At 45.5% G+C, this 12,165-nt stretch overlaps 1 protein-coding gene across 1 annotated transcript in view; it reads right to left on the bottom strand.

Annotated features, from left to right (window-relative positions):
- EIF5B (eukaryotic translation initiation factor 5B) overlaps positions 1-12,165 on the bottom strand; it is a 33,310-nt gene that overhangs the window by 8,115 nt on the left and 13,030 nt on the right. Inside the window, exons 4-14 of the mRNA XM_029048117.2 lie at positions 11,506-12,154; positions 10,826-11,046; positions 9,720-9,870; positions 8,687-8,785; positions 8,079-8,171; positions 6,839-6,910; positions 4,578-4,846; positions 3,724-3,831; positions 3,288-3,398; positions 1,876-1,943; positions 1,239-1,380 (exon numbers count right to left, since the gene is read on the bottom strand). Of these exons, the coding sequence (XP_028903950.1) occupies positions 1,239-1,380; positions 1,876-1,943; positions 3,288-3,398; positions 3,724-3,831; positions 4,578-4,846; positions 6,839-6,910; positions 8,079-8,171; positions 8,687-8,785; positions 9,720-9,870; positions 10,826-11,046; positions 11,506-12,154 (1,983 nt within the window). The remainder of the gene's footprint in view (positions 1-1,238; positions 1,381-1,875; positions 1,944-3,287; positions 3,399-3,723; positions 3,832-4,577; positions 4,847-6,838; positions 6,911-8,078; positions 8,172-8,686; positions 8,786-9,719; positions 9,871-10,825; positions 11,047-11,505; positions 12,155-12,165) is intronic.

The raw sequence follows: 12,165 nt of genomic DNA, 5'->3' as shown, positions 1-12,165 counted from the left end.
GGTAGAGGACCTTGCTTCCAGAAGACCTCAAAAGCACTTCACAGATGAATCGCATCCAGCCTCCCGGCAACGTACAAGTCCTCTAATTGCACATTATATCGGTATAAATGAACGAGTATAATCAAATGCCACTCTGGGATACGATCTGTTAGAGGAAGGTCTTGGGTCAAAATGCCTGCACCTTTTTCTAGACCTGCTATGTCCTAGTCCTAATTAAATCACAAACCTGTCGGTTTCCATATCTGAAAACCCAGCAGCCAAGAGCTGCTGCCTGACATAGCCTCTTACTGGACCCAGTAAATCTGACAGTTTGGTGAAAAAATCTCTGGTTTTTTCAATCCGTACCCTTGAATAATTAACCTGGTAAAGTTAAGTCCGGCCAACTGAGTTATGCTGTAATGACGTAATTATGTAGTGTGGGGCTTAGTGGAAAGGGCCCAGGCCTGGGAGTCAGAAAGATCTGGGTCCTAATCCCTGCTCTGGCACTTCTCTGCTGGGTGACCCTGGGCAAGTCATTTAACTTCTCTGGGCTTCGGTTAACTCATCTGCAAGAAAAATGGGGATTACAGCTGTTGGCCCCCTGTGATATATGACCTGTGTCCAACCTGATTAACTTGTATCTACCTCAGCACTTAGAACAGTGCTAGGCACATAGTAAGGGTTTAACAAGTACCGTAATACCATTATTAGGGCTGCGAGTCTGAAGCCCCGAGTTCGAGCCCCAGCTCCACCACCGGCTAACCGTGTGACTCCGTTTCCCGACTTATAAGTGGGAAGTGTACGCCTTGCGTGGGTCAGGGATTGCATCCAAGCTCATAATCCCTGCATCTAGCCCAGTGCTTACCACTCCCACTCCACTGCTGCCTGTAGGTAACAAATAAATACAAATATGCAGAGCCCTATGTCCCGAGGACAGGGTTACAATACCCAGGGGCTAATGCTGGACAGAAACAACTGGAGTCGGGTGAATTACTGGGGAAGAGTTTCTGGAGGAGGGAGAATTTTTATGGTGGGATGCAACCGCTCTTTCCATCTCACTACTTGATAAATACATATTCAAATGCATTTCTTTTGAAAGGACAAATGTGATCGATTGGGGGGCGGGAGGGAGGTGAAGAATGGACTTTTCAATTTCTTCTTAAAAAAAAAAAAAAGCAGGCCCTTTCCCAACAGGGAAACAGATTAGGCTGCTCAGAAATTCATTTGCATACAAAAAACTTTGAGAAAGGTTAACTTACCTTATTAAGGGCTACAATAAACGGACACTTTTTAGATTTCAGCAGGTTTATAGATTCAATTGTCTGAGGCTCCAAACCGTGCATAATATCCACCACTAAAATAGCAATATCACAAAGCGAGCTTCCTCTGTTTCTTAGATTACTAATGAAAAGAAGAAATATGAACTACTGTTAGGTCTCTCTGAGAAGTGTTCAATTAGGTACAATTTAAAAAACAATACGGGGGAGGCGGGGGGAACGTACGCTTAAGTGTAAAATAAAATGAGCTAACTGCACATTAAATCCAGTCCAGACTGATTCCTACGATGTTCGACGAATACTCTGACGCAACCACGTGTAGCTTTTACTACAGTGCTCTGCACACGGTAAGCACTCAATACCACTGATGACAATGATGTAGATGAAGGACAAGGAACACACATTAGCAAATCAGCAATACCCCTCTGTTCCACCCAAATTCATCAATATTATCCTTAAAACCATGGCAAGGGAGACATCACTTAACTAATAAAGAAAAGATGGTAGCCAAGGTTATGACAGTCTAATTTCTACCCTGTACTCATTACTCGCATTGAAATAATGACTTTCAAAGTAAAGATGCTTCTATTTATGTAAAAAGGACTGTATTTTTTTTTACCTGAAAGACTCATGGCCTGGAGTATCAATAATCAGCATCCCTGGGATCTTTATGTTTTCTCTGTCAAACTGGGATTAGGAAGAAAAAAAAAGTAACTTCAGGACAGGCAATCACACAACGAAAGTCAGGATCCACTGAGCTGACCCTTAGTCAACTGTAAGCAGGAGTTCAACTGATAAAAAAACTAATCCGGGGGCGGGGGAGGTATGTTTAAGTGTAGTAAAATAAAATGAGCTAACTGCACATCAAATCCATTCCAGATCACTGCCTATACAACGTTCAACAAATAATCTGATGCAACCATGTATAGCTTTTACTGCAGTGCTCTGCACACACAGAAGCTCACCGGGCCGCACATCCACACTGGAGAAACAAGCACTCCGTGAGGCTAGCAACTGCTGGAAATTTTCTAGAAATTAGTACGGATCCAGAGAGTTTTGTTGTTTTGTTTTCTTTACCATCTATCACAAGCTCCAAAAAAATTAGAGGGTAAAACTACATTTCAGTGAATCACTGGCTTAACATTATTAATGAGTAAATAAGGGAGACGACTGGCAGGAAATAGATACTATATGATCCAACTTTAATTTGGGGGGCACAAATACCAACTATTTTAGAGTAACTCCCAAATCAGCCATTTTTTAAAACATAAAAAAATTCCCAACATGGCGTAATTGGCTCGTCTCTGCAGTAGGAGAAAATATTTCAACCTAGAGATCCATTCATTTTTATCAGCTGTCACTTTAGGCACGCTTAAAAAAAAAAATCTCATCAAAGAGGCATCTTAAGTTATTACAATGCATTTTGTCATCTGTGTGACTGTGGGCAAGTCACTTAACTTCTCTGTGCCTCAGTTACCTCATCTGTAAAATGGGGATTAAGACTGTGAGCCCCACGTGGGACAACCTGATTCCCTTGTGTCAACCCCAGCGCTTAGAACAGTGCTCGGCACATAGTAAGCGCTTAACAAATACCAACATTGTTGTTATTATTATTATTATTATTTAAATGCTTTTATTTGCCACTAGGGTGATTTTGAAAACGCCTCCAAGGCAACACAACAGATCAAATCTAGGATGCTATTGCTGCCTGTCTACTTGTTTTGTTGTCGGTCTCCCCCTTCTAGACCGTGAGCCCGTTGTTGGGTAGGGATTGTCTCTATCTGTTGCCGAATTGGACTTTCCAAGCGCTCAGTACAGTGCTCTGCACACAGTAAGGGCTCAATAAATACGACAATGAAGTAAACTTCCCGCTTTTACAGAAGATTAAATGGATACCAATCAGCTGGACAAAAACCGTCTCTCCTTAGCCACCTCCACTTCAGTGTCTCATCCCCAGGATCTTGTTCGAGACTCCTCGAGGCCTACAGAGCTTTTCGAAATAAACAAAAATGCTGGCAGTGGAGCACTCACCGTCTTCACCATCTTGGTCTGCTCGTTGATGGCTTCGAGGGGAACGTTAGTGGCTCCGATCTGCTGAGTGATCCCTCCCGCTTCGCCGTCTTGAACGTGAGTGTGACGGAGCTGGGACGGGCAAAAGCACAAATTCAAACAACGTAGCTTTCGAGAAGAACCGGCAGGGGAAACGGACGGTACGCAGGTTTCTGCCGGCTCCCATTTTGCAGGATTTAATGCAAAATGATTTCTGAGGAGACGTCCGTGGGGAATCTTGCAGCGTGCTCGTAAACACGGAAACCGCTCCTATCGAGTGCTGAGTCAGTACGGTTCCCGGTTTTCTGCTAACTACAGAAAATACACAGCACTGACTGCATGGGGATGTTGTCTTTCTTCAAACACCGCTCGGGGAGGATGTATACCCCGTGTATACCCTATGTCCGTGGCATCTTACCTTATCTAAAATCTTGGTCTTTCCCGTATCGACGTGTCCGAGCACACAGATCACGGGGGCTCTTAGCTTTTCCGTATTTACGTTTTTGCTGTTTTCGATTCTTCTTTTCTAGAATGGAAGGGGGAAATGAAAATTTACCGCAAGTTCGAATCTTAAAAACTCCTTGAACCCTGCCCGACGTTCAGAAACAGTGCTGTTAGTTTCTAAACTGGGACAGGACGTGTTTTTATGGGGTTGGAGGGACGGAGAGATGATGGATGGGAGGATAGGCTTAGCCACCTATAATGACAGTCTAGTATTATGTGCATTTTTCTGTGGTATTTGTTAAGTGCTTACTATGCGCTAGGGACTGTACTAGGCATAGGGGTAGTTACAATAATAACTGTAATAACTGTTAAGCACTTATTATGTGCCACGCACTGGTCTAAGCACTGAGGTAGTTACAAGTTAATTGGGTTGGAGACAGTCCCTGTCCCACATGGCACCCACTCTCTCAATCCCTATTTTACAGATGAGGTAACAGGCCTAGAGAAATTAAGCGACTTGCCCCAGGTCACAGAGAAGACACGTGGCAGAGCCAGGATTAGAACCCAGGCCCTTCTGACTCCCAGATCCATGCTCCATCCACCAAACCAGGCCGCTATTAGGTGCCAGGCACCGTACGAAGTGCTGGAGTGGATCTGAGTAAGTCGAGTTGGACGCAGTCCCTGTCCGCCATGGGGGTCACGGTCTTAATGGCCATTTTACAGACGAGGGAATGAGGGACAACCAGCTCCCTCTCCCACCAGCAGGGTGGGGACCAGGGGGCTCATACACACAGCCGGGCCCGGGCAGGGGGAAAGGAAGAACGATACCTCGATTCTCCGTTTAGCCTTGTCATAAGCTCGCTCTTCTTTGGTGCGATCGTCGTCAGAATCCGATTCCGACTCCGAGCTCGCTTCCTTACTCGGCTTCGTTTCTATCGTGGGTTTGCCGGCATCTTTCTCATCTTCATCTTCGCTGCCTCCGCTTTCTCCTTCATCGTCATCCTCATCGCTGTCTTCCTCCTCTTCGTCCTCCTCGTCCTCCCCCTCGTCCTCCTCCACCGGACTTTCTTTCACTTCGATGTGGATGGTTTTTCTCTCTGTCGAGAAAATGGACACTTTTTTTATTATTATTATTGTATTTGTTAAGCACCTACTACGTGCCAAGCACTGTTCTAAGTGCTGGAGTAGATACAGGGGAATCAGGATGTCCCACGTGGGGCTCACGGTCTTAATCCCCATTTTACAGATGAGGTAAACTGAGGCCCAGAGAAGTGAAGTGACTTGCCCAAAGCCACACAGCTGACCAGTGGTGGCGGAGCCAGGATTAGAACCCACGACCTCTGACTCCCAAGCCCGGGCTCTTTCCACTAGGTTCGCCCACACGGGCTCTTCTTCTAATAAGCCCTATTGGTCGAGGTGTGAAAAACATTTGTGATGCAGAGAAAACAGGACTGGATAATAATGTTGGTATTTGTTAAGCGCCTACTATGTGCAGAGCACTGTTCTAAGCGCTGGGGTAGATACAGGGTAATCAGGTTGTCCCACGTGAGGCTCACAGTTAATCCCCATTTTACAGATGAGGTAACTGAGGCACAGAGAAGTTGAGTGACTTGGACTGGATGAGAATGAGCCTGCCCGCGAGGAGCTTACTACAGTCTAGAGTCGGAGACAGACACGAAAATAAGGGGAGAATGGAAGGATATGAACATTACCGCTGGAGGTGGGAGACTTACAACAGTGCTCCGGACATAGTAAGCACTTTAATAATATCATCATCAAGTGCTTTAAGTAATCGAAGTGCTCTGGGCCCCCCTCCTTCCACCTCGTCATCCCCACGGCGGAAGGGGCTGGTGAGGAGGAAAGTTATTGGAGAAACAAAACAGAGAGACCGCTATGGCTGCCTGAACCAAAGTCAGTCTTCCCAGGATTGACGAGGCCCCTGAAGATTTTTCTTTTGTTGTGGTTGTTTTGGGTGGAATTGGACCCATTATTCTTTCCCCATGTCTGCTCCAGGCCTCTAACAGTACTAATTAATAATTATCGTACTGTTGAGTGCTTACTATGTGCCAAGCACTGTTCTATGCACTGGGGCAGATATAAATTAGTCAGGTTGGACCACAGTCCCTGCCCCACATGGGGCTCCCACTCGATCTCCATTTTATAGATTAGAGAACTGAGGCCCAGAGAAGTGAAGCGACTAGCCCGAGGTCACACGGCAGACAAGTGGCAGAGGCGGAATTTGAATCCGGGTCCTTCTGACTCCCAGCCCGTGCTCTATCTGCTAGGCCACGAAACCGAGGCCCAGAGAAGTGAAGTGACTTGCCCAAGGTCACACAGCAAGCAACTGGCAGAGCCGGTATCAGAAGCCAGGCCCTTCTGATTCCCAGGCCCATGCTCTTTCCACTAGGCCATGCTGTGGGCAGGGAACGTGTCTACCACCTCGACTGTGCCGTACCCTCTCGAACGCTTAGTCCAGTGCTCTGCACACAGTAAGTGCTCGATAAATACAGAGGACAGATGGATGGATTGATGGACTGTGAGCATGAGGTTCTCCCAACGTGCAAACCCCAACCCCAGATCTCCGGGTTCTAGGAGAGCTTGGGGGTCTACGGCTCCGTGGTGACAGGGGTAAAGCCCCCAGCCGAGTTGCCCCGCCACGGCCTCGAGGCCCCAGACCCCCAGGCTCTGTGTCTGTTGGAAGCCCCCTGCCCTCCCCACGCCCACAGGGGACAGTTGTTATTTCATCACTCACCTAAAGCTGAAGGTTAAAATACGGCAATCATTCCAGCACGACGTGATGGGACAGGGATCAGACTGTGAACTCCGTACGGGACGGGGATGCTATCTAACCCAATTAGCCTGTATCTACCCCAGCGCTTACAGCAGTGCTTGACGCGATAAGCTATTAGTACCATTATTATCACAACGCTTAGTACAGTACCTGGCACATGTACTATGCGTGGAACAAATACCATTAAAAAAAAAAAAGTTAAAGATAATTAACACCAGCTGCTGGTAAAGAAGTTGAGTTACACAGAGTCAGACTAGATCCAAAAACCAGGCCTGTCTTGGCACATATAAAAACTCACCTTTCTCTCTTTCCTCATCACTGGCCATGGCTTCCCAATCATCCAAACCCGTCTCTTCTTCCTCTTCCTCTCCTGTAATTAAAAATCAGTATCGGATCATTTTAAAGGAACAGAAATCACTAACCTGTTCTACATGATACTGCGGTATCGTACTCTCCCAGGCGCTTATTTCAGTGCTCCCGGCGCAGTACGTGTTCAATAAATACGACTGAATGAACGAATTAAAAGTCCAACACCACGTTCTGGACAAACGAGGAATTTACTGGCTAGAGCTAAATGTGGAGGAGCTAAACGCTGCTTTTCATTTTCTCTGATTTGGAAATGTTTTAATGAGTCCCAAAGACTCCATGGCCAGGAGAAAATTAAAGGATATGCGATTTTAGGTACCACAAGCTGGACCTGTTTAATTGTATAATTTTCAAATGTAGCACAAATCAACGTCATTCTGTGGCTCTTAAGGGCAAAACTGAGCATCTGTATTTCACTTTACTCATGTCTCTTTGGAATAGTAAAGGCTTTAACGACGTTTTCTGTGTTTTCCATTTTGGGATCTAGAATCTGCACGATGGCTCATTTCCTCATTCTGAGTTCGGCCTTTCTACTCCATTTCCTCCCTTTCCTTTTTCACAACACCTATGTCTTCGATGAATTATTTTCCTGTGACTCTTCATGTCAAGCCCCAAAACAATATCCCCAATTCCCAAGAGGAAATACATCACATAACTGACATCTTAGGGATATAAAGTGCCGAAGGCAAATTAAATCTCCCCAGAGCTTTTCCTCATCTACGTCAAGATAGATACGGGAACCTGAATCTACAGATATTCTGAATCCACAGATATTCCAACACTCGTTCATTTCGGCCAATAATTTCAGCCTCCTCCCACTTTATGAGGTTGCCTCCTAATGGCAAATGGTTTCATTTATATTTGATCTTCCCAACCGCTCCTTTTGTGTGATGGCTCTCTGGGGAAATGCTAATAAGCACTTAAAAAAAACAACCACCCTGAAAAGCCAAGCAGGAGGGGGCAGGGAACATGTCTCTCAGCACTGTTATTCTGTATTCTCCCAGGGGCTTAGTACAGTGCTTGGCACACAGTAAGCACTCAAGCCATGTGATTATTATTATTATTATTAATAATAATAAAAAACACTTAGCGGCACAGTTGACGGGGGATGGGTGGTGAAATGTTTATGCTCTTTGCCGACAACTGACAAGTCACTTGTTCGGGACTCTGACCTGGTTCAACAGGTGGCGTGGTCTCTTCTTGATCCGTTACAGCGGGTTCAACAATCACCTCCACTGGGGCGCTCATTTCTATCTGTTCCGAGACTAAGAGGGGGAAACACAGAGATCATCCCTTTGAAATGCACCGTTGAAGAAATCGTTACAGACGGCCACGCTCGAGGAGTTAAAGCCCCTTCTAGACTGGAAGCTCCTCGAGGGCAGAGCACGCGTCCGCCGACACTGTCATCTTGTATTCTCCCCTACAATGCTCTATACAAAATAGGCGCTCAATAAATACCCACTGGTTGATTGTTTCTAAACAGAACGATAAAACCCTTTACTAATTTATTTTTCCAAAGCCCTGCTTCTTTGAGAGGGGCAGAGTGATTCAGTAGGTAAATTCTAGTTTGATGTCTCTCGCTTCAGTGTCTTTGTGAGACCATAATAAATACAGGAGGAAGCAGGGGATAGAGAAGTAGGACCGCCGCCTGAAGCCAGAGCGTCAGTCGGCTTCAAGCACTGTCCTTGGGAAAACAAAGAACATTTTCCACCCCATTTTCCAAGTCATGACCAAACCAAGGCAGATTTGGGGAAACTGTGAAATGAGCTAACAGTCTCACCTTCTTTATTTTCTTGCTGTTGCTGCGGCTTTTTCTTCTTTTTGTCTTCATATATAGGCCTCTTCTTTGGCATAGAATCTTTGGATGGCACTTCAACACCTAGAGGCGAAATAAAAGTTCAAATAACTCCACTGTCTCTACTGCCAACTAAACGCCTCTACACAGTTGAGCAAGGGGAAATAACCTGAATTTTCCATGCGCAAGTAAAGGGAGCATGTCTGTCAACTCTGTTGTATTGCGCTCCCAAGTGCTTAATAATGATACGCTCAATAAATACGATTGAATGAATGAATGATTGGGGAATGGTCCTAAGTGAATATTTTTAAAGTGTTCATCCTTTTTCAAAGGAATTTTACTTTGTCCTAATACAAGAGAAATGTAGACAGTGGGGAAATTCCTACTTTAGCTTTTAAGTAGTAATAATGACGACAATAATAACTGCTGTATCTGTTCTATGTGCAAAGCACTGTACTAAGCGCTGGGGTAGATACAAGCTCATCAGGCGGGACACAGTCCCCGTTCCACGTGGGGCTCAGTCTTCAGAAGGAGGGAGACATAGTGGATAGAGCCGGGGCCTGGGAGTCAGAAGGTCATGGATTCTAATCCCGGCTCCGCCACCTATCCGCTGTGTGACCTTGGGCATGTCATTTCACTGCTCCGTGCCTCAGTTCCCTCTCTGAAAACAGGGATTGAGACTGTGAGCCCTGTGTGGGACAGGGATCGTGTCCAACCCCATTTGGTTGTTTCCACCCCAGCGCTTAGTACAGTGCCTGGCACATAGAAAGTGCCTAACAAATACCAGTTATTATTAGTCCCCGTTTGAGGAAACCGAGGCCCAGAAAAGTGACCCGCTCAAGGTCACAAGGCAGACAACGGGCCGAGCCAGGATTAGAACTCAGGCCCTCTGACTCGCAGGCCCGTGTTCTCTCCCTTTCGTCCAGTAGAAGCGGAAGAAGGCCCTTTGAAAAAGTGGTCCACTGACGTTGCCCGGACCTGGGCCTTGAAGTCGGTTCACGCCAACGAGGTAACTTACCCTGAGCTTGGAGGAGTTTTAGGGTAGCCTCGGCTCTGGCTCTGGCTTCTTTCTGGGATTTAGTTAAGAGTTTCCCCTCCTTTTTCAAGCGTTCTTTTCGTTCTTTTTCTTTCTGCTTTTTCCTTTCTCTTTTTTCTTGTTCCAGGCGTTCCTGTGAAAATGGTCCCGTGGAAAAAAATCGTTTCCCTTTTGTTCGCCACAGGGTACTGGGTTGGTTTGGGTTAACTTCAAGAGAAGTAAAAAGCATCAGCTCCACAACAAATCTCAAAATCGAGCGAAACCACATCATGGTTGCTGTGGGGAGGTGGGGGCGGCTACAAAACATCCTATAGTATTGTACTTTCCCAAGTCCTTATTACAGTGCTCTACCCTCAGAAAATGCTCAATACCATTAAATGATTGACTTTAACAGCCCCTACTGAATAAGCTAAAAGTCACAGAAAGGTTAAATGATTCCAAAATATTTCAACTGGTACAAATAAGTCTCACTGTAAGCTCTTCTCTAGGCTTCAAGCTCCCCGTGAACAGGCATCTACCAACTCTGTTGTATTGTCCTCTCCGAAGCACTCAGTACAGTGCTCTACATCCAGTCAGCGCTTAATAATATCCGCATAATAATATGAGCCTGACTGACTCACTGCTCTAGTGCGAGGTGAGAGAGACCTCTGAGGATTCCTCCAGAAGTATTTTCTCTGGACGAAAACAGTTATTGCATTTATTTCATCACATGCCCCTTCTGTGTCTTGTCCCAATTATACAAGCAATTTTTTCACACCCACCCGTTTCCAACCCAATTTTCACGGCCGTCGGGTGTGGGTGCTAATTAGGGGGGCTCTTCTCCCCTGTCCCTCGTTAAGCTCCATCCCCCAAACTGCAGGAGATCCAATCTCCAAGGAGCCAAGCCCGAAAGGTTAGTTTTTGTGTCTTCACCCCCAACAGCTTCAGAGAACATACAGATAGTGCTGCTTGGTGCAGACTCTGCTAACTAAACCCGTGCCGTTTGACCTGATCAGAGCTAGATGTTAAAACTCTCCTCTTGAAACTCCCAAGGTCGCCATGGCAGGTTTTTGTTTCTTTTTTAAAAAACAATCTAGAGAAATTCATACCTCCTCTTTCCGCTTGGCCTCCAACTCTTCGAGTCTTTTTAAGCGTTCCTCCTCCTCTCGTTTCTGTCTCTCCTCCTCTTCTTTCAGCTTAGCCAGAGCTTCTTGCATAGCTTTTACGGTTGCTTTGCTGGGACCCTTTTTCTTCTCTTTTTCTTTTTCCTCCTTTTCTCCTTTCTTTTTTTTCTTATCTTTCTTCTTTTTGTCTCCCTCGTTGTCATCGGCTGAGGGGAGGGAAGCCAAATTGCCACAAGTTACTAGAAATTCAACACCAGACAAGAGATGTAGGAAGTGGGGAGGAATTAGCGGGGGAAAGAGGGCAGATCTTTTCAAATACAGAAAATTATGTTTTAGCCTAATGGTGCTCAGGGTGTTGTTCTATGCAGAGAGACAATGATTCCGACATTATCTAACCTCTCGTGGAACATGTACTCACTGCCCCAAATCTTACGGTGAGTCCAGTTTTAAAACTCATTACCAGCAATTACCTACCAAGGACATCAATGTTACAAATACAGAAAATCCAATATGATCAGCAAACAGTTTTTGAAAAAATGCTGAACCTCGTCTGACGACAATATTTTGATTGCACAGCCAGCTACAAATTGCAACATGGGTGTACAGCATAGAGACGAAGAGCAAAAATGCCCTCTTCCTTTTCTCGTTCACCTAAAATTACCAACCTTCCAAGGCTGCGGGACCCTCCGCCTTCTCTTCGAGAGTCATTTTGGATTTTGACCCTTCTTCCTCTGATCTCTTTTGTGAATCCTTCTTTTTGTTCTCCTCCTTTTTACCGGCTTCTAATTCTTCTTTTTCTTTCTGTTTTCGCAATTTTGCCTTTTCTTCATCTCGCTTTTTTCTCTCACGCTCTTTCTTTTCTGCCTTCTTTTGTGCGACGGTTTTTATTTTGAACGAGGTGTCGTCTTCCTCTTTCCCACTATCGAGGCTAGCGGCTGCCTTTGCTTTCTGGTTTTTCTTTTGCCCTCTTCTGCTCTGGGAGAAGTCGGATTCATCCCCGCTTCCACTTGAAGAATCTGCTCGGATGCGCCCTTTACCCTTCTTATTGTTATCTTCGTCCTCTTCGGAAGCATCCACTTTTTTATTTGACTTTTGTGTTTTTCCTTTACCTTTCTTGGAGAATTTTTCCACGGCATCATCTTCGCTTCCAGAGGGCTCTTCCGTTTTTGGCGCCTGTGCCTTTTTTGATTTCGCATCTTTATTCTCCATTTCCTCACTATCGTCATCGTCAAAACTAGATTTTTTGCCCTTTTGGGTTTTTTTCCTTTTGTCTGGCTTTGAGATGCTAAATTCCTCTTCCTCATTCTCTGTCGCCTGGAAAGTAT

Source organism: Ornithorhynchus anatinus, chromosome 20 (genome assembly GCF_004115215.2).
Source record: "Ornithorhynchus anatinus isolate Pmale09 chromosome 20, mOrnAna1.pri.v4, whole genome shotgun sequence".
NCBI lineage: Eukaryota > Metazoa > Chordata > Mammalia > Monotremata > Ornithorhynchidae > Ornithorhynchus > Ornithorhynchus anatinus.
The sequence above is the reverse complement of the archived record's forward strand: the minus strand, read 5'-3'. Positions and strand labels throughout refer to the sequence as shown.